The 23,314-nt window shown below is 38.7% G+C and overlaps 1 protein-coding gene across 1 annotated transcript in view; it reads left to right on the top strand.

Moving 5' to 3' along the window:
• The window catches only part of GPHN (gephyrin), a gene marked incomplete at its 5' end in the record, with an annotated part of 202,461 nt that extends 181,945 nt beyond the window's left edge, over positions 1-20,516 (top strand). Inside the window, 6 exons of the mRNA XM_009578130.1 lie at positions 9,821-9,908; positions 11,979-12,052; positions 14,772-14,836; positions 16,140-16,243; positions 17,447-17,543; positions 19,511-20,516. Of these exons, the coding sequence (XP_009576425.1) occupies positions 9,821-9,908; positions 11,979-12,052; positions 14,772-14,836; positions 16,140-16,243; positions 17,447-17,543; positions 19,511-19,644 (562 nt within the window). The remainder of the gene's footprint in view (positions 1-9,820; positions 9,909-11,978; positions 12,053-14,771; positions 14,837-16,139; positions 16,244-17,446; positions 17,544-19,510) is intronic.
• Positions 20,517-23,314: the final 2,798 nt, after the last annotated feature.

Here is a 23,314-nt window from a genome sequence, read left to right as displayed (position 1 = left end):
GAAAATTCTCCATAGACTCTGCAAGGAAAGATGAACTACGCATTGTTGGCATGCCCAGTTGAGCCTAAATGCTTCCATAACTTCACTCTTCGTCATTGTGAGAAGCCTGTCCAAACTATAACAGAAGGGTGTTCCCGTGCACTCCCTTTCTCTCCTGTTGGCTGGCCTTACAGAGAGGAAGCATTTCCCATGATGGTTTTGAATATTCAGAGCCACCAAGGGGGACACAGCTGGGCACAGAGCATCCCTTTCACCCCAGGAGCCTCTCTTCTTCCGTGGCTCTTTATTATACCCCTTCTGCTTCCTTTACCCTCAGGAAGCCAGATGTTTTTAAAGAAGAAGGGACACAGAGCTTCCAGAACACTGCGGAGACAGGCCTACCAGATTGGTGAGCACCGTTTTTAAAACACTTGGGACGTTGAGGCACATGCATGCTCACAGGCAGGCTCGACTAGGTGTCTGTCAGTGCAGAGCTTGGAGCACGGATTCTACCAGTGGTTGCCATGCAGAAGCAAATGGTGTTTTATTCTGTCCATTAAATAACACAGCCTTGTCAGTTAAGTTCTTATGCACCAGTGCACTGTAGACATATATGGCTCCACAACGTTGATAAAATTAAAATTCTGTTAATACCAAGAATGTTTACATTACTCGTCAGTGGCAGCAAACATCTTTATCCATCAGGGCTTTTCCCTTTTAAAAACAGAGCACATTAGGAAGAAACTTGCTTGAAGGTAGTAGCGGAGTACAACTCTGGGGAAGTCACTGTTATGACTCTTCAGTCATAGCTGCATACTTGTTTTTCCATTATCATGCTGATCATCTCTAAAGCAGGCTAACTGGAATATTCATGAAATCTCTAAACTATCCACTATGCTTTTTTTCCAAAATACGTGTACAATTATATACTAGGTCTTATTGAGGGGTATGGCTTAATAATATAGATTAATTTACAGAACTTCCTATCACAGATGGGCCAAAAGGACAGGAGTCATAACAGAGGGAGAATAAACCACCTGCCATTTTCTCCATTAACAAACAGAAAAAATAGTTTCTATAGTTTGATTCTTGTAGGAATTAAAAATAGGCAGAAAAGTAATAAAAACCTATCGAAGGCTAGTGCCTGAAAGCTTCAGTCATGTGAGGATCCTCACTGAGGTTAATGGGCCTATTTCTGTAACAAAAGGTTGGGGGATTGAGTTATAGCGTTCGCTTTCATACTGAAAAACCAAGTTTCTGTACTCATTACTGAATCAATCTGCCATATCCTTAGCCTTCCAAAGACGTGTCCTTGTTGAGTAATTGGTTGTTCATGCTGAAGCCAGGTTGTCATAAATCTAGGTTTTCCTCATTAAATTGACTAAAGAGATCAACCCACTAGAATCTTACACTATACTCTACACATCCCAAAAAACTTAACTGCAATTAGCTTACAAGAACTTGCAGTCTTTAAAACATTTTAGATTAATGTGAAGAACATGATATAGACTGTCTGCTTTATCAGAAATTGCTTAGAAGATGGAATCTACCAGCAGGTGATCAACTTGGAATACCTTGTACAAGTCGGTTCACATATCATTGCTAACAGCCTAAATCTAAAGAACACATTAAATGAGCCTCTGGGCTTTTCTAAGCAGGGCTGGGGCAAGCATCAACAAAAACAGCCCTTAGAATAAAGCCTTGCTCCCCGAAGCATGAGCAATAAGAAAATGCTTCTGCTGCCAGAGCCGGAGAAAATGCAATGGGCATTTTCTTACACTAAAAACATCTTTGTGCTTGGAGGAATATAGCCCAGTATTGTAGAGACAAATGAAGTTCTAGTTCCATCCATTGACTAGCAGCTGTCAAAAAATTGGTTTGGTGGTCTCAAACAGGATAAGTTTCTGTAACTTCTCTTCACTTATTCTAATAAACTGTAGTTTACTCTTCTTGGAGAATTTGTATTATATTTTAGTAAACAAAAATCGATGTCATATTTCATTTGACATTTTCTAAAAAATAACTATTTGTTTTAAGACATAGCTGATGACAGGGAATTTTAAAAGGCCTTTTTATATTGTCCTTGACCTGTGGCTTCCAAGTAATTTTTCTTCGGGAGACAGACATTTTTCCAAGTGACTAAGTTATGATTCTGTAAAAGGTGGAGCTTTACAGAGAAAACCTTCATTTTGAGGCATTGCCTTTAGGGACTGCATTTCTATCTGTCATAGAGACATCCATGCTGTAGTTCAATAGCAGTTACACCAGTTTACAGGGGGGATGAATTTACTTAAATTTCACTTAAAATTTATTTAAAATTTACTCTTACTTAAAATTGAAGCTAAAGCAAAATGAAAAGGTAATAAATTCCATGATAACAATACCATGTCACCATGTGTCAGATTTTGTCATACTATATGCTTTATGTAAGCAATTCACACTAATTACGTCAATCATAATATTTTACTTTTGGTTATGTCAGTATAAGGCAATTCTCATATTTCATGAATGCTCTGACAGAAATAACTGCAGAATGATGTTTACCCTTCAGACTCACCAGTGCACTGTCATCTTTACTGACGAGCGATGTCTTTGGCATTGATTATTGTATTGTGTGGTGCAATCTTCAGTCATATTATTTCAACCCAGCTACAACTGTTGAATATTTTCCTCTCCAAAAGTGACAACTTTTCAGGCTAACTGGAATATTCATGAAATCTCTATAAACTATCCACTATGCTTTTTTTCCAAAATACGTGTACAATTATATACTAGGTCTTATTGAGGGGTATGGCTTAATAATATAGATTAATTTACAGAACTTACCTCCTATCACAGATGGGCCATATAGATTCACTTCCTTCATAAGAAGGAAGATAAAATAGAAGATATTATCTTTACCAGTGAAACTCCATCCAACTTTCTGGAAAAACTAATGGATTTCTGCTAAGTATTGGGATAAGGTTCATTGTCCTCAGCCAGTAAAATAGCCAAGGATAATTTATTAATTAATGGAAACCAGCTGTTCTCAGGCTTCTTCTTATATTCAGTGGACACGCACTAGCCTGGATTTAGGGTGGGTAAAGTGCTCACGGGTTAGTACAGTGGCACAGCACCTGAAGACAACTGTTATCAAAGCTTTGGTCCAGTGCTTTCAGCATTGATGAAAAAAAATCAGAAGCAAATGCTTGCAGGTGAATGTACACAAGCAGCAGACAAGAATGCGATATGGGACCCAACCATCAGCAATGTAATGCCTTCACGTAGGAATGTGGTCTGTAGTACATAAGCACCTGGCTTCTAAACCTGGGACCTTTTCCTGTTGCACTCCCATGGCGCTCTCTTTTTCTGACCTCTCTGGTCTTTTGTCATTCTGGCATATGTATAAGTGGGAGTCCTGAAACAGTTCATGAAAACAGTGGAGTAAAATACGTTAAATTCCAGATACAGAGAAAAAGAAAAGGCATTAGGCAGATCTCATGGTAACGTCGGCAAAAGAGTTGAAGATCTCTAATCAGAGTCTCTTTGAGTTCATAAATGTAACATGAAAAAGAAGACTCTGCAAAATAGTGTTCTTATTTGCAGCAGCATCAATTAAAGGAGCAGCAAAAAGTAACAAAGATTCTTTTATGTTGCTATCAGATAGACAAAACTTACATAGTCATGTTGAACAAGCCAAAAGCTACTGTAATTATTCCAGCTTTCCTCACAAGCTGGCCTATATTCTTAGGGAAAACATATTGCATCTGTTCAAAGTGATCCAGGGAAATACCAGAGAAGGTAGAGGGAAGAAACATTATGAGAACATGATGAAAAACACTGGAGAATTTTAAAACAAATACAGTTTCAGAAGAGTGCCCATATGGTCCTACATACATCATCAAAATCGGATCTTCTTCTGCTTTAGAAAACCATACTAGTCAAAACACAGAGTGCCTATTACATTAAAATATTCATTCATTGAATTACATTCATTGAAATACATTGAAATACATTCATTGAATTACATTCAATATTACATTCTACAGCAGTTGGGTTTTAGTTGGCTAAACCTAATATGGCATCTATTCACTATTCTCCATCCTGCAAATGACTGATATGCAAAATATTCCTCTTGGCCATGAGGTGAGAAGTGGGTGACAGACTTTGTCTTTATGCCTAGCTGCATTCATCTATTCATTTTGAAATCTGTCACCTCAACTGAATGAGCACAAGAAGAAACATGAGAGTTAATCATAAAGGATCAAATTCATATCTCATCTTTCCTCAAAGAGAAATGTCATTGAGCTTGATGAGATCTCTGTCTGAGTACAATAAGTACAGTCTCTTGGTTTTTTGATGAAAGTTTTACTTTGGTAAATTCTTTGTTGTTTTGGAGGTGTTTCTTCTTTTCTGATGTAGAACTAGAAGCTTGATTAGGATATTTGCATACAATGGGAATTTCTAGCAGGTCTTTGTACCTTAGTTAAATCTTTTCTTCTTCTGGGAGATCTGTTTAGCAGAAAAGAGACCTCATAAGATGCAAAACTAGCACAAACTACTTCCCAGTTTGTGTGGGCATGGCCAGAATGTGCGAAACTCAGGGTACTGACAGACGGCACAGAGCCTTTTGAAGTTTACAGTCAGCTGCTGTAGTTTAGAGGAGCAGCAGGTCTACTTTGGTCTTTAGTGTTGTTGGTGTAGGATCACTGCTAGCCCTTCAGTTTTCACTATGTGTCCAGGAATCTGTAGCTCCTCTGAATCTGTGAGGAATCATGTCTGAAGGGGTAATTATTTCAGCATGTAACTGAAATACTTGAGATCCTTTCAAATAAAATAAAACAGTAGGCAAGAAAGGTTACCCAGCTCTGGTTTTGTTCTCACAACAGACACTTCTGCATGCATCTGGTGCATATGGTGCATGCATATCTTTCTGTATCTGTGTCCAATATATCTGTAAAGCACGCAGGTTTAAGGTGCTAATTGTGATGGTTTGTATGCACAAATTTTGCAAGTACAGGTTTCCAGAAGACCTGGGTTTATAAAAGCCTGGGCTGATGCATAGAAGAGTACAACGATCAGAAGTGTTTCCGTTAGTCACCCAACAGTAATAGCTGTATATGGCAATGAACAACAAGCACTAGAAATGACTGTCAGGTAATGAGGTTAATTTGAATGAATGAGACTACTGTGGCAAAGAACTTGGTGGAAATGGTCCTAGAAATTAGTAAGAACTATGGATTTTGTACTGTGGCAATGGCTTGATAAGTCAGTCCTAACTAAATATTCCACTTCGATTTTACAGGGATCTCTCATTTTACTGCAGAGTGGTAGGTGATGCAGATCACCATTTGTTGTTATTTGTTTTCTAAATTAAATTATAAAACTGAGCAGTTTAATTGCATGTGTCAAACTGCTGATGTTAAGGGTTGTATCACAGAAAAGGCTGACAGATTTATAATTAATGACAGTGAAGCACAACAATAGGATCAACAGAAGTGAATTAACAGACGTTGATTTCTATTTGAAAGAGAAAATTACACTGTAATTTAGGATACTTCAAAATGGCACTTAAAACAGAGAATTCTTTGGTCTTGTCTGTACTGTAGCTATTTCTTTTGAGAGAGATAATGGAAAAAATCTTCTACATGGCTGATGTTTATTTTAATGAGGCTTGCATCATTTTCTTGTTCAAGCTCTTAAGCTCCCGTGTATCTTTTCAGTTCAAAGACAGCTCAGTAATCAAGTGCTGCATAACAGTTTTCCACAAACTAGCTTCAATAATCAGAATTTTTCATGAATCCAGAAGGTGTTTCTATTCTGGTATACTGCCATCCTGCAAGCCCTCTCTTCAAATTAATGAAATCAAGTGGCATGTCAACTGCAATGTCACGCATCTGCTTACTGGATTCTATGCATGCTGCTGCCACTATACAAGAGATACCCTCCAACTAATTCCCAGATTGTACTGCTCATTCTGTTCCATAAAACTGAATAAAGAGGGTGAGGAAATTGAGGTAGTAAAGTAGATACTCTGTTTATCAGACTGGCAAAATTAGCAGAGAATATAAAGATGCACTTAAAAGTACATGGACTCTTTAGCAAAGCATGATGTCTGCAGCTTCAAAAATGTGTGTACAATACACATAATATTTGTGCAGATACGATCTGCTGTAGATGGGGATTTCTACTGCTGAGAGAAAGTTTGGATTTGTGCTTACTTACCTATATGAATAGTTTCATAAACTGTATGTAATCCTTATAGAACAAATTTTCTTAGTTGTATTTACAGGAGATGCTGGGATGTGATCTGAAACATACAGAGAGTATAATTTTTTTAATCAATTGCAGCATGTTAGAAAAGCACACTGCCTTCTTGTGCGCAATGTCACTCTGACTTTGAAAATCACCAAATGAAACAGAATAGTTTTACCATCTGGAAACGAGACTTCCCATCAAAATCTACTTTACATTGATTAAGGTATTCACCATTATATTTGAGCGCCTGTTACAGTTCTGTCCATGAAGGAAAAAGATCCCAGAATAGCACTTTCACCAGACATTTTGAAGGATTTATCATAGTAAATTAGACCATTAGTCTAGCTAACCCAGTATCCTGCCCCTAGCAATGGCCAGGGCTTCAGAATGTAGCTTCTGATTTGTACCTGCTCAGGCAGTGAGTGTTATTTCTCAGCTTCATGGTGATTTGTCACAGGCCTTTTAGAACAATCTTGTCCTTTTATGCTCAGATGCCAAAGTTATTTTGTCTATTCTTTCAGAAGTTAATAGTCTTCAATTATTTATTCCCTTTCCATGTCAATCCAAAGGAGAAGCTGCTCATTGTTATACAACAAATGAAACAAGAAGTAGTATCTTGTTATCTGATTATATCGAGTATGTGTTAATATGCAATTTGAATGATGACTCTCTGCATTAAATCCACTAAAGGCAAGGAAAATGTTTGCTACGGTGTTGATTGAAGATTACAGCAGGTGACTTCTGTAAGGAGTGTTTTGTGTTAATTGCAGAATCATGGAACTACCAGCCTCAAGTAGATGGAAAGTTAGACGGACCTGAGTGACAAAAAGAAGTGTGCCAAATGTGGCAAAAAGAGAGAAGCCTTCTGCAAAGGCAAGGGAGGAAATTCTGTAAATGTCTTCTTTCTTCAGAATAAAAACCAAACTAGCATAATCAGCATTCAGGTTATTACAATAAAATTTCTATTACATCTTTCATTTTGGAAGAATTCAATGCATTTTGCAACTATCTATATATTCGGTATGTAAGTAGGAGCACTTCCATTCTATTTACCTTTAACAACAGTTAAATATAGACTCGTTTGCTTTTTACTGTTCCTTCCATTATTCTCAAACCACAACCAAAAGCAAGCACACTTCATAATCCAGAATTAGGATGTCCCCAGACAGGTGGTCTTGCTACCTATGAATAACTTTTAAAAATTAAGCAAGATAAAATGAAACAGCCTGGAGCAAGCTCCAGATAAGGTCCACAGCTGCATCACAACCTAATGAGAAAAATACATTGAAAGCAGTCTTGGGTTAGTAACAGTGGCATGAGTCTGCCTGTCATCGAGCTTCAGGAAGGCCTATATCGACCTGTGTAATGAATATGTATTCCTTGCTGCATTCCAATCTGCACCCTCATTGGCAAGGATTAAGGAATATTTAGATCTTGAGAGACTTTTCCTGTTACAAACTCTATAATAATCTTAAGCGATATCTTATTGCATACAGATTATTAGTTAGACAATCAATATGAAACAGTTGGTTCTGAAGAAGGCACTGGCAGTAGCCAAGAACAAACTTACTTCTTTCCTCTTGCCTTCAACAACTAGTGAAGACTTGTGCTGGATAAAATGATCCTGAGATTTCAGAAGGAGCAGCTGAGAAAATGTCTCTGTTTCCTAAAGAACAAAGGAGGAGATGGTTTTGCTTGAGTCTGTATGTTTTACATTTTCTCCCAAAGAAAACGGCGTTTAGCCATTCATTATAGGCCATTTAGCGTATCCAAGATACCCAGTACCCCAAAGAAAAGTCATGGAGGCATGCAACAATATCTGCAGCCACTGTTTCCTTTAAAAAAATGGTAGTGTATAATTCTATCTGATTGATCACAGCCTACACTATGGCACCAGCAATGTGCCCTTCTTTCTGCTGTAGTTTGTTGCCTACCTCTTACAAAGCAATATGATCCTAAAGAGTGGATGTAACCCAGCACAAGTGGAAAAGTTTTGCAGGAAAACAACACTGTGATGCCAAAGAAGATGCTGCATCAGTCACTGGACACGGTGGAGAAAGGGTCTTGAGTCTTTCTGCCTGTAAGGCATAACCGGGGTAGAGGAGACTTGAGGGCTCTCTGATGAGGAGGTGAGGAGTGTGCAGAGTTGCATGCACTTGAGATATCTGCTCAGTGAGGGAGCGCAGTCCTTCTTGTGTCACATAAATTGTAGTGCACACAGCAGCACATAATGCTAACTGCTGCTTGTATTTCACTAAACCATGGGCGAAGACAGGATGCTCAGAGAAAAGGATTTTTGTTTCTGAGACCTTTTGAAACACAGTTTCTGTTAGTCTCTGAAAGGTCAACCAGGACTTGCACAGTATTTCTGATTTTCCTGCTTCCAGTTCGAACGCCAAAATAACTGCAGTGATTTTATCTTTCAGTGAAATATAGCCAAAGTTCCCGAGGATAGCCCACATGCCATTTGCAGCCTGCAAAGCCTTGATAACCCATAATGGCATCTTGTAATTGTAGTGTGGCATTTAACTGAGGTGCTGTATTCCAGGTGAAGTCCTTTATACAGTCACTAGCATTATTGCCCATTCGTTCAATTGCATTCTAAGGAGGAACAGCCTCCCATTAAAAACTTTCAGTATCATTAAAGTAAAAACATACTGTTGAAGGAACATTACATACAGTCGTAGCAATCAGTCAGCTTCTGGTCAGTTCACAAATGTTAAATGCAAAGTCTGCATTTAATATATTGGAAATTCTTTTGGATTCCTTTGGTCTTGTGTAAGTTGTATTACTGAGTTTCTCCACTGCATGCCTTGAAGCTCTGTGTTAGCATCAGTACTGCTGTTAGATAGCTAATGCCCCCTTCAAAGTTTCCAGTTTACAAAAAGAAAAAGAGTTAAGACACCAAAACTGAAATATACTCAGCTTCTAGCCTTCACCTTCGCAGTTATACTCTTTGTATGGAGGAACATCACAGCTCCCCTTACACTGTTTCTTGTGAAGGTAAATAGACACTTGAACAGGATGGATTGGTTTTTTTCAAGATGAAGTGGATGTACAGCTGGCTTTGCTGCAGAGCCCTCTAATGGAGAAGATAAACAAAGGATTTACTCCCACTTTTCACTGATGGAAGTTTGAAGTGGAGCCTTATCCCCATTTTTGCACACTTCAAATAAGCTAGACAGGTAGTACTGCAGCATTCTTGGTGGCCAGTAATTTTCGTGTGTCAGGTCCCTTTATATAGCCCTGTCAGTTCATCTAAATCATAATTTGTATTGCTACCTACTGTGCAAATTACATACTTTTAGACACTTGTATTAGTGTTCTTCAGTCCCAACCTAAAGTATCCCACTGTTCCTGTTGCAAAGCTCTCAGACAGAAAGGTGCCAAACCGTGTGATGTTCACTGAATGAGATTGCAGTTCTTGACTTGAATAGGGTGGTGTGGAGTCTTAAGAAGGAAAAGATCTTATATTATCCTAGAGCTGTATCTCTTTCTTAAAATCTATGTGTGAATATACATCTGTATGTGTGCACACAGACACTTACACTACAACTCGTAATAGTTCCATGCCGCTAATCTGCTTGCCTGTTCTTTTCTGTAGCCCAGATGATTTACTGAATGCACTGAATGAGGGTATCAGCCGTGCTGATGTGATCATTACATCAGGAGGTGTATCTATGGGGGAAAAGGTATGCTAAATTTAAATATGACTTGCTACAATATGTCAGAATTTCAAGCCAGAGTCTGTCATCAGAGCTTTTACCTTTGTATTAATGTTTATTAAAAAGGGATCTTACTTTTTTTGGAACACTTAAATGTGAATTAATTAAGAAAATAGTCTTCAATGCTATCCTCATTCCCTTTGTTCTTATTACTGTACTATAGTAGACATAGTACAACAGGGAAGATTTTAATTCTTGATGTGAGTGATTTGCAAATGTGTTTTTATTTAAGGAATTATTTTTGTAGTTATGATGAGGAAGGTGCTTGGTTAATAGCACATGAAGGCAACAGACTTCTTTTTATTCTTAGAGCAGGTAAAATGTAGATAGAATAAAGCTACTTTGAAAGTACTTCGAAAAGCAACCTGAGTATATCAATAGCTCGCTCTTACTCAGCAGATCTGTTTCCTGAACATGCCAAAGCTGTATCTGTTACAAAAATAGTTTTATCACATTTTGCGCCTGATAGTCCTACAGAGGCAATACATACGAGACACAGTGAGCTGATATATTTGCCTTTTGAATCATTAACAGAATTGTTGATTGAGTTCCTGTTGGTAATCCCTGTGCCAAAACCATCAAAGAAAATAGGGATACACAGATGCTGGTGGGGCGTAGATGAACCTGCAGGACATTTATTAATCATGACTTATGCGAAGGAAAACTCAGATTACTTTTTGATCCCAGGCTGAATCTGTGAGTTTGGCAGGTAAAAGAAACATCTCTCCTTTTATAACTAACAGATACTAAAGACAGTCATTAGGAGATGGCAAACATGAGTGCTGTTTTTGTCACTTTTCTGAGTAGAAATCATATTGTCGGATACATCATGAAAATGGATAACTAGTTAAACCAGTGCCAATTACTTTCAATCCTATTATTGTCCTCAGTATTTCTAGAAACATAATCAAGGACAAGTGCTGGTCTTTAAATTGGGAACGTGGCGACATAGTGCAGACACAGGAACACTAGGAAGTGACTGGACTGCTGAATGGTCTTACAGGCATTTATGCCTTCTGGCTAATTTCTCCCCAGTCTGAATTTGAGGCAACAGCGTAAAGTCAGTAGGCTCTATATTCCACTGATGGTTAGCCCTCTGATACTGAGCTTTCAACAGTTTTAATGAAATAATTGTGAACATCCAAAAAGTAAATAGAAGTTAAAAATGGGGTTAATGAAATCAATAATTGAGAATTCAAGCCTGGCTGAAAAAAGTTGTATTTGAACACACACACAAAAAAAAAAAAAAAAAAGAAAACGATGGGAAAACTGCAAGGGAGCTTCAGATTTACTGCTTCCAAAGTCTCTCTTCACAGATGACTGTTATGTCCTCTGTCTTTAATCTCCCTAAACACAACAGACAGGATACTACATCTCTGAGCACAGCAATTTTCAATAAAGACTAAACAAGTAATTCAATTTGTTTTAATAACTGAATCAATTGTGTTTGTGCAAAATCATTTAACTTGAACTAATGCACAAGCCACCCACAGTTTTTCCTTTCTAAGGACTGTTAAACCCGACCACTGTAAATTAGACCATGTCCCCAAGAAATTACAATAATTACAGTATCCTGGAAAACTATGATTTCTACAGTACAGTATTGATTTCAGAAGTAGTAGGAGATCTCTAACTCTACTGCTAGATAGCTTCCATGACAAAAGTTAAATAACTTGATGATTTTAAGTCTTAACTTTGAACCATAAAGGCTTTTTTCCATCTTTGACATAGGGCATGTTTTAGTAGTAGGTATTTGTGGGGTCCTCTAAGATTCTGATGCTGCAGCTGACTTTAAAGTAAATATATTACTATGTCCTCGTGGAGTCAGGTTTGGCACCTAAAATGAGTCTGTTCTTCACCTCTTCTTTTTGAAAATACTTTCTTTCAAATACTGGCAATTCCCCATTGGACTGTAGCCCTTTCGGGATATGAAAAGTCTTTCATCTTCACTTGATATTAATTAATTGCTTTGAATGCTTAGATGATGTAAGCCACTTTGATGTTACTTAATCGATTTTCTTTTTTGAATTTAAACAGGACTATCTTAAACAGGTGCTGGATATTGATCTTCACGCACAGATTCACTTTGGCAGAGTTTTTATGAAACCGGGGTAAGAAATATTTCTACTTAGGCAGCATAGATGGAGGCTTTATTGGGCCAAATATCCTATATAAGAGCTTCAGTAGATTTCAGTTTTCCAAATATACTATAAACCATATGGTAGATATATATGAGAAAAGAGGCAAAATCGGTCCTATTCAGATTAGTCATCATCTTTATGGGTGAAATTAACTGGAGCAGAGAGATTACTTTTTATCGGTAAGAGATATTTCTCTGATAACTGTTGCAAATCAGGTTTGGGGATTGGAGGGAAACCAGCATGGTATAAACATGGCCACAGTCTTCACTGTGATCACAGAGCTCAGATACTGACATTTTTTCGAAATAACCGGGAAATATAAGGACATTTAACTGCGGGTTTGCTTAACGAGCATGTCATTTTTCACTTCAGTATTTGCATAAGTCATATTCCTACAAACAAGCAATTTCTTGAGAGAGGTAGAATGACAGCTAATTTACAAAGTTTTATCTAATTGGCATATTGAGCATAGTAATTTTAAAGTAAACACAATCCTTTATTTGTTTAGTTTGCTTCAGAACACTGTTTCAGCATTGCTTTCCTTTTCTGTAGCACTGCTAATTAATGAGTCTGGAAGTGTGCTTTGCAGAGAAAATGAAAACTACATGTACTGAAAATAGAGAGTTCCCTTTCACAGTACAGCAACGGAAAGATGTCTGCCGCTCTGCCTCACTAATCACAGAGTGCAGTTTGTTTGCAAGCTCGGTTGGCACGGTCCAGTAACACAAGGCCAAGTACAGCTTTGAGGAATGATTCCCTCTAGCCCGTAACTGTTGAGAGGAGCAGAACAGAAAGTGGGTGTTTGCTGTGAAAACAGACAAATACTTTTACTGTCTCTGCATACAATCCAGTAAAGAACTGCACATGGGTTTGGTGCTTGTGCTGCTACTACCACCACCTCCCTTCCATAAAAGGAACAAGTGAGCTGAAAGCATGTTTCTTCCCATGCTGGATGTAGCCCAGGCGTGGAAATTGCTCACTGCTTCTGTCATACTGCTACAACTGATGTCGGGAAGTCCCAAAAGTAGGATCTGCACTCCAGCCTCTGCTGCTGACAAGAATGGATAACCTGATTTAGAGAATTCAGAATATTAAGTTCTGGTTCTGGCTTGTCTGAAAGTGAACATAATTCTTTCTTCTGGTGATCCCTCTGTAGACCTGTAGCAATAAACTTTTAATAACCAGAAAAGTTTTAATAGCCAGAAAAGCTTTATGAAATCTTATTTTCCCCAAACATCCATTTTCATTTTATGCCATAAGAAAGATATTTCTTACTGCTACTAAAGCATTTGGTCGTCTACTCTTACTGAGAATGTAAGCACTCTTCATTTTCATTGTCTGTAGTGCAATAGCAAATACTGTGTCTTAGTTTTTATTAATTCTGTCTTAAAAGGCCTTAGATATGAATTGTGATTACTATATCAGGAAAAATTCTCTTGAGTAAGTTCCAAGAGCAAAGCCAGAATTTGCTTTGTATGCCTGTATTTTGATGAGCTACTTGACTGCAGAGTGATGCCTGGGATTTACCATTCTTCTACTTGATCTGAAAGTTGCTGAGCTAATGTAAGGTTGTATCTTGTCTAGCAGCACTGCCAGAAGAAAGTACTCACAGAGTTTACCAATGATGGTGTTGAAATCTCAGATGAGAATTCAAAGTTTCCAGTAAATATGAATTAGCAATCAGATTTTTTGTACCTCAGTTTGTGCACTGGTGATAAGATTTGGAGGTCTGGCACATAGTTCCCATTATGTTAGAGACCTTTTAAAACAGAACTTTCAAACACCAATTTCCCCTGGTAAAACAGGATATTGATTAGTCCTAGCAGATACAAAACTAGGTAGTAATGATCAAAGTGTGGCAAACCTCCAAAGTGACTGCTGGTTAGCAACTATCATCTGCTGACCAGGTGTTAGCTCAAGATGAAACCAAGGAACTCAGCCTAATTATTCTCCTATAAAGTATCATTTCTAATGTTTAAAAGGATTATATTAACATAGGTACATAGAAAACTTTTTTTAATGGATGAGTCCCTTTTCTTTGCTGGCCACATTCCTGAGCCATCACATTACTATTTGTATAACTGTAATAGCCCTGATAACAAGTCACTGAAGGTCACTCAGGAGCAGCTCTGAAAGGCAGAGAGCGCTCTTTACTGATAGACCTAGGTCTTACCTGACTGCAGCTCTGCCCGTGTATCTGAATTTGTTCATCTGCAGACTAAGTAGCATTTGCAGCTCTGAAATACTGCTCCGTTGTCACTACTGCTGTAGACAATGGAGTAAGGGAAATTAGAATCACTAATGTTACCAAAAATTTGGAGAGCCTTATATGAAAAACAAATACAGCTCTGTAACTGCATAATTTCAGTATTACTTCTTTGTTAATTGGCTTCTAGCATGAAGACAGGATTTAGATTTTTGATTCCTAGTTCATCTGCTCTTAGATGTTTCCTCACCAGAAGCAAAATCATCTACTTAAAACTTCATAGCTGAATACCAAGAAAAACTAATTGCTCTGTCATCACAAAGAGAGGATTATACCCCCAGTATGGAATAAGCAGCAGGTGCTAATGAACTGCTGAGAGAGAGAGATCCCATTTTGTTTTGTTTTACAAATGTTTTAAATAATAACATAATAACATTCAGTCAAAGTCTAGTGCAGATATTAAATAGCTTTCCTTTTCCATAGCCTGCCAACAACTTTTGCAACTCTGGATATTGATGGCGTAAGAAAAATAATCTTTGCACTCCCAGGTAAGATGTTTTGTGAGTTACTTTTGTTGCTGTGCATAGATGACAGACATGAAACAGAATAGTGACGTTTCACAGCACCTATATCTGGTGTTGGCATCCCTAAAGAAGGTACCTGTAAGGTTTTCCCAGAAATTTCCAGAAGAGACAGACTTACAGGGGTATACTAAGGGGTTCTTTCTTGTTCCTGTCCTCAGTGTACAGGCCAGTGTACAGGCCTTATGATTTCTTCCATACAACAATTTTCGTGGGTTTTGTAAGTGGTACTATACAGGGCTGGTTTTTTCCTACAGCTCCCTCCACCTGCACAGTAAATATTCTGTGCATGTAAGTCAGTGCATCCACTCTGAAGTATTGAAAATGGAAGCAAAAACAAGGGAGTGCCAAGGAACATGTCACAGGATTTTTTTTTTATCATGATCGTACCGTGGAACCAAAAGAGGGCAGCATGGCTTCACCTGCTGCCTCTGCGTCGCCTTGGGAAATCGCTGTGTTTCAGAATAAACATTTCCTTAGGGATCTGGCTACAAATCTCTATCCTCCTAAATCAGGAGGAATTTATTTTATTCTTACTGCTCTAGCTTTGCATGGATTTCTGACTACACAAGGAATCCTGTTCTTGGTAAGCTGGTGGTTTTCAGATGTCTCTCTAGTGCTTTTTCTCTCTCTTGTTTTAGTTGCTGCAGTACATTTTATTCCGGGGGAGAGATCAATGGAGCATCTGTCTGATCGTAGTATTTATTTTAGAACTGTCATCTAGGGAAGTCCAGATGTGTAAGACAAGTGGTGTTTGACAGACGTTGGTCATACACCTCTCTTGTGAGTCAACAGAAAACATATAAATCAGTAGAATTCTCCTCAGAATTTGTACTAAAGCATTTTGCCACTCTGTTAGGGAATTGAAAGTTATTTTTCCATAGGTCTTGGAAACCTTAATCATGAATCAAGAGCCCTATCAGCTAGGACCTATACCTAGCACAATAAATACCTAGCCCTGCCACAGCCCCAGACAAATCTAGGCGTAAGACAAAAGGCAACGGAGGAACAGAGGCAGATGGTGGGGCCTGAGGAACATGGGGCAGTTCTGGTCAGAGCAGGATTTCAGCACACCATCAGCCAGAGAGTGTAGCTTTCAACTCGCCACATGCCACTCCAGTCTTGAATGAAACGTTTCCTGTACATAGCATGAAAAGCTCTTTAGAGCAATTGCTTTAGAGTGCAATTGCTATAAAAACATGAGATCACTTTCAGCATTTCATAGAGTAAATCGAGAGGGAGTCACCACCAACTGTTCTTTGTCCTACAGGCAACCCTGTGTCAGCTGTTGTCACCTGCAATCTCTTTGTTGTTCCTGCACTGAGGAAAATGCAGGGTATCCTGGATCCTCGGCCCACCATCATCAAAGCCAGGGTAAGAAGCTCGTCCTCTGTTTAAAAATTCTCTCAAGATGTTGAAGCACAGCTCTTTGGGCTCTGAAAGGCTGTCTTGTTTCGGGGATCTGAGCCCTAGACTAATTCCAGCAAGTTGAAGGAAGTTCACACAAAACAGAGGTATATTCTCAATCTCTGTTAACGGTAATATTCAGTCCCATAATTTCTAAGAGTTAGATGGCCATCTAATGGAGCAAGATACACAGATGCAGAGGCAGCCATTTGCCAATCAGGCAGGAAGGACGCTTTTCTATTTAAAAAAAACATTTGTTTTAACCTTGGTAAAAATGCAGAGTAATCTGGGAATACCTAAAGAGTAGGATAGTTCTGTATTAGCAATAGAAAATACAAACTTTAAAGCCTTTCTGTTCTTGAGTTATTTATATAAGTAACCCACATGACCCTCACCCTAAGCAATATAAATCCCTTAAACTATTCATTTCATTCTTAAAAGAAATTATGGATATTGTAACTCTGTTTAACATAGATTCAAGGCATGTTATTATAATGTATTATTCTTCTATTTTTGATTCAAGTAAAGTACCAAGGAACACATTACCTTTTATAGTTTTCCTAGTGTTCTTGGCTGTGCACTTTTCCCTTACTGCTTATCCCATGTCTCTCTCTCGCACTTCCTCAGGCATTCAGATTTTTCTTTATCTCACAGCTAAAATACTCTAAAACAGAGAGCAATTTGTAGTAACCCCCACTTTTGCATGAATTTTCCAATGTGTTCCATTAAATTCCATTGTGAGCCATCCCTTGTATGTCTTTTAATTTCAAAGATTGGCCATTTCCCTTTTGTCAGAGCTAGCAGGATTTTGAATGCGAATAAAATTTTTATCTTTATGCAGTGTAATCCAGAGACCAGAAACGATAAAGCTTTTTTCCAGAGAAATACTGTCTTTAAACTCCCAGTAAAGGAACAGTTTTGGAATATTCCACATAATGCATGTAGACTCCTTCATACACTTTGATACTATAATATCGCAGTTGTATTTCCCTTAAATACTGCAGTCTCTACCTTCTACAGCTTTTGATCTTGCACTAGACACCATCTGACCTCAAAATGCAAGTTTTTAAAAAGACTGTTTTTAAGGAAAAACAATTGAGCAGATGATTCCATTATCTTAGTGCAATCTGAATGCGTGACATTTTCATCCTTTCTTTGCTTCTTCTACAGTTATCATGTGATGTAAAATTGGACCCCCGCCCAGAATATCATCGGTGCATACTGACTTGGCATCACCAAGAACCACTACCTTGGGCGCAGAGTACAGGTTAGTGCCCAGTCACACAGACTGACAGACACGCTCACACAGGTCCTTGCTTTCCTACGTCTATGTCTAAAAACAACAAAGCATGTGCACATGTTTTTTCATATAACGTTCCTTATGCAGACTGATTTGCTGACATACTTGTGCACATGCATACATGTATGTTAGTATAAAACTCAGTCATGATATGACTTACCAACTTAACCATTAAAACTTCCTTTATCTGAATAACCTGCTTTTATAGACACACACACACACAATACACCTTTATGCTTGCATATGAGCACACATTCCTTTTTATAAACATCCACCCATGCTTACTTGCACTCACAGGCACATTTGCTTACTTTTGCTCTTACGAATGTACTAAACAAACACAAGTTGGGCCATAGGTAGGAACAATACAGATAAAAGAAGCATGATTCTAGCTGAACTGGAAAAGTAGAAGAGGTAGCAGAGGCTGTATATGTTCTCTTAAAGCAGACTAAGACTTATTTATGAGTCATGTTTGCCACCTAGGGATACTTCTGGATACTCAGCTGCAGTTGAGGTAAATACTATATTTGAATACATTTTTAGCTCTATACTGCTAGAAGACCGACTCTGCCAGTTTCTCAAGAGATTCAGGTCCTTAAACAACTAATTGTGTTTTTGCTACATCCAAATTGTTCAATACAAAGCACTATATACAGGTCTCCACAGGAAAGACATTAGCTCAAATGCATCTTACTGTTTACTCAGAGAAACTTCTTACCATCGACTCCCAAGATCACACAGCCTCTGACATACTTCCAGGTATAATTCAAGGTATTACTTCCATCTATAATGCTGTCTTTGGTTTAACTCTGTCTTGTTGTGCACCACTTCTTTCCTTACGCAAGCACACTGTCTGGAATGATTTCTCTGTCAATCTGGAAGTTTGAAAACCGAGAAACTAAAGGGCATGACTTTTTATTGCATTTTCATTTTTTGTCAGTACTACCAATATGATACTGTTTATCTTCAGGACATGTTGTGAAGCTCAGTGTCCCAAGGAAACCCATTCTTTTGAGGTGGTATATGTTATGGATTTACGCAGCCGGCCACTGTAACAGGGCCCAACGCCAGGATCCCGCTGAAAAATGAAAAGTCCGAGTGAAGGTTTCCAATTACTCTTTTATCAGTTCTGAGGTTACAGCTCGAGCTGGGTGCCTCTGGAGAGGGATCCCTACCCCAGGTCGCGCCCTCCAATTATACCCGTACCACCCAGCGGTCCCCAAGTCCAATCACTTAATTCTGGTCGGTGGTCTCTTGACTTCTTACTGGTTTTCTTAGTCGCTGGGCTGGCCGCCTTCTGAAGTTACTTCATTCTCTTGGAATTGTTTCCTTGGTCGTCATCTTCTTCATTCTGCTCGCATCTGCTGGATTCAGCTAGTTCTGTGTTAGCAGCATTAGTTTTATCAAAAAGTTTACTCTCCGTCAGTTCTTGTGACCTAAGGCTTCAACTACTTTAGCTACTAGTGCTAAGCTACTAATGCTAAACAAGACTATTCAGAGAGAAGAATACAGTTAATCAAACTTACTCTATAACAGTATACTAAAAACATTCCAGACTGTGCTGGTTTTAGTCTTTATACAATCGCAATTAGGTATACAAATTGAAAAATAAGTAATTTTGATAGAATTAGAAATTCCAACAGAAAAGCAATTTACTATGACAAGATATGAGGTACAGATAATGTGGAAGGCTGGATAGGAAAGCGATCAGCAAAGGGAATGAGAGTTTTGAGAGCCAGAGCGATGAGAGGCTGACTGATTCTCTACAGAGTTCTCTGTTTCCATCCACCTTAGAACAGCGAGATCCCAGCTCTACGAATAAGTTAGCAACATGAACCTCTTCGTAAGAACAGCTCTTGTTTCCCGCGTGGTGTGTTGCAGCATTTGAAACTAACTGAAAACTTAACTGAAATTTTTCTCTCGCTCTCCTGTAGGGAATCAGATGAGCAGTCGTCTGATGAGTATGCGCAGTGCCAATGGACTGTTGATGCTACCTCCAAAGACAGAGCAGTATGTGGAGCTTCACAAGGGGGAGGTGGTGGATGTCATGGTCATTGGAAGGCTATGATGTCACCAGCAAGAGCGAAGCTTTGATGCATGTCCACATATCATTGACTGTATCCTGTAATATGCAACGGCACAGCTAGTTTTTCTGATTTGGATAAAGGTTGATCAGTATAGTCAACATCTTGAATTATATTTCAAATGGAATTTAAATAAATACCTTTTAAAAAAAACTTTAAAACAAATCTTAACAAAGAAATTTATTCTGATTATATCAAAGCAACTTTTTCCTTTCCTTGCAATTGCTTTGTGTGTTCAATGCTAGTTCCAATAGCAGTAGCTTTTAGTAGACAGCAGTAGGTGCCTGCAGAACTTGTGTTTTTTCTCATCTTTAAGATACAACTACTTATGCTCTTAAAACAAGGCTGTCTGCTTATTTATACTAGCGTAGACAACACTTGGATTTCCCTTATTAGTATGCTTCATAACCGCTTCACAGAGAGCTTCTGCTTGTTCTTTATCTTGTATCTCGTGTTGATGTGCACAGTGCCAAAAGCAGAGTGGCTGCACTGGGAACCCAATGAAGCCCCGAGGTTTTCTCACCTCGCTGCGCATTCAGGGATCTCTCTTGTCCCGGCAGCCACCCAGCTCAGTACTCTTGGGCAGTAACTGGATACCTTTTATTTCCACAAACAAAAAAATTGCTTCCTTAAGTGCTGACAGCCTTTTTAACCAATACATTTAAAAATGTACAGAACTAAAAATTAAAAAAAATCAAAGACTGATCTTGTACAGATATTAGTGTTACCAGCATTCGTGTGGAAATTAAACGAGCGAAGAAATAAAACTAATGTTAAACAACTCTGTACCATAACATTTTCTGTAATGATATTGAAACTTAAATGAATAAAAAAAATCCTCAATCATTATTTAAAATTTCACCTGTTTAGCCTTGTTGTTTGAACCAAAAAAATAGTGGTTTAAAAGGGTATTTGGGGTGGGGGAAGAGGACAGGAAGGAAGGGAAAATAGTATATGGAATCTAGGGCCTTCCCTCACGTACAGTATCACGAGTGAACTGAAACGAGAGAGTGAGCTCTCTCTCACTCATCTCCCAAGGGACAAAATGGAAGCAGCATTTGGGGGTTTTACAATTGGATTAGCCAAAGCTGGAGAATACTTTTTTTTTCCATCTAAATTGCATAGCAGTTGCAAACAGCCCTTTTGCTGCACTGTGTGGAATTTGATAGAGCATTCCTATATTTTTCATGAGATTCTCTTTTTGATACTGGGACTATTCAGCCCTTACCAGATTATGTATTTTGGTAATTTCACATTTCATCTGGGATTAAAACCATAGCAGTGCCCTACAACACCTTGCTCTTGGAGTTCATGGGTAAAATGCTATCCCATCAACTCCATTCATGAAGCCAGAACATTTGTCTATAGTATTTTTTGAAGACTTAGTCAGGGAGGACACAGAAACTGAGTTTAAGTCCCGACTGCCACGGTGGACTAGAGCTGTAGTTCTATGATAACCGCAGAGGGCATCCCTGAGGCTGGTTTTAAAACCAAACTCTGTTTGCTGTGCAACAGCCTGAATACTCCCTGCACAGACCATTGCAAAGGTTGAAGGCAGGTGGATGTACAGCGTCTTCAAAGGCACTCCAGGGGCTGATCTTTCAGAAAAATAGCGACACAACTTGCTGATCGTATCTCTTTGTTCTGGACTACATGTCCACGTCAAAAGAAGGGTGGCCAGCGGGCCAAGGGAGGTGATTCTGCCCCTCTGCTCTGCTCTGGTGAGACCCCACCTGGAGTACTGTGTCCAGCTCTGGAGCCCTCAGCACAGGAAAGCCAGGGACCTGTTGGATCGGGTCCAGAGGAGGGCCACGAAAATGATCAGGGGCATGGAACGCCTCTCCTGTGAGGAAAGGCTGAGAGAGTTGGGGTTGTTCAGCCTGGAGAAGAGAAGGCTCCGGGAAGACCTTCCTGCAGCCTTTCAGTACTTAAAGGGGGCTTGTAAGAAAGATGGGGACAGACTTTTTAGCAGAGCCTGTTGCAACAGGACAAGGGGGAATGGTTTTAAAGTAAAAAAGGGTAGATTTAGACTAGGTATAAGGAAGAAATTTTTTACAGTGAGGGTGGTGAAACACTGGAACAGGTTGCCCAGAGAGGTGTAGATGCCCCATGCCTGGAAACATTCAAGGCCAGGTTGGACGGGGCTCTGAGCAACCTGATCTAGTTGAAGATGTCCCTGCTCATTGCAGGGGGGTTGGACTAGATGACCTTTAAAAGTCTCTTCCAACCCAAAATATTCTATGATTCTATGATTTATGATCTCTCTGTTAGCAGCAGGATGGTACCAAATTAAATTCATGAATGCCTGTATTTACTGTACCAATATTGTAAACCACAGAAGAAGGAAGAGAGAGGAGAGTTAATTCATCTCTGAGAAATAATGTAGAACACTGCCTTTTATAATCCAAAGGATTATTATATAGTTAGGAGTTATTACAGGCAGCGCATATAATGCAAATTGGAAATTTATAAAGGACACCAGTGACAACAACCTCAGGGAAGATTGTTCATGCAATTGGAGATGCTAGACAAAGATAAAAGAGAGATGTGAGGAAACCTAGCCGGAAATATCTTGGGTCTGGTTTACATTAAAACCATTACTCAAAACAAATGTGGCAGAGAAGAGTTGGCACAATGCTGTGATAATGCATAGCTCTGTTTAGACCATATCTTGGCATCATAATACCTAACTACCACTGTAACAAATAAAGCATTTAGAGGTTAATCAAGACAATTTTTTTCCAAATAACTGATAATATAAACTGCTTTAGCCACTCTACTGTCTTTTGTAATCCCCTCTGCCCAGCGTTCAAAGTTTTATACAAGAAAATAAGCTTTGGAGTTTCTGAGAGAGATGCTTCAGCCCAGCCTTCGATAACACCGAAAGCCATAGCAGTATGTTAGAGAGGTAACTCTGGGAGCGGTATAATAAATCATTATTACAATGATGTCTCAATTATCAAGTCTAAAATTTGAAGAATTTGCGTTGGTTGCTGTAATATAAATGGATATAAATGTGATATAAATAGATAAATTCAAACTGCTTTTTTATTTTTAACATTCCTAACTCACGGTTTCAGGGAAGGTTGGAAGCTTCAGAAAAGAAATCAAGGACAAACGGATCTTCAAGTATGTGGTTACTTTGGTTCAAGGACTGAGACTTGCAAATGGAAACATTTTAAGGAATATTTTCACTATTTTTACTTCTCTAGATAAGGTTTTAGCACAATCAAAATAGTAACTTACTTAACAACAAGAAGCAATGCCAGCAATGACTGAAGATAAGGTTGGTATGCCAACATTTGTAGTTTTCTTCTTTTTACGTCATTTTCTTCAGCGCCTATATATGGGAATGATCATACGCAGTGGGCCTTCTGAGTCCCGTTCATCCAGCTGGGATAATCCAACAAATCATACAGCAGCTTTCGTATCCTGGCTAGCTGGTACCAAAACCTTGATTGTAGACCTGGATGTGAAACATCATTCAAAAATTGGCTGCATTCAATCAGATAAATAGAAGAATAAACTGGCCTCTTCCAAATACTAATTTCAAGACTTTAATTACAGAAATTACAATGTTAATTCTATCTTGATATTAAAATACGCTAAACATGAAATGTCTTTGATCTGTAGGTAGTTATTACAGATCTGTAT

The sequence above is a fragment of the Fulmarus glacialis genome, unplaced genomic scaffold, assembly GCF_000690835.1.
Source record: "Fulmarus glacialis isolate BGI_N327 unplaced genomic scaffold, ASM69083v1 scaffold7260, whole genome shotgun sequence".
NCBI lineage: Eukaryota > Metazoa > Chordata > Aves > Procellariiformes > Procellariidae > Fulmarus > Fulmarus glacialis.
Note: the sequence above shows the minus strand (reverse complement) of the source record. Positions and strands in the feature narration are given on the sequence as shown.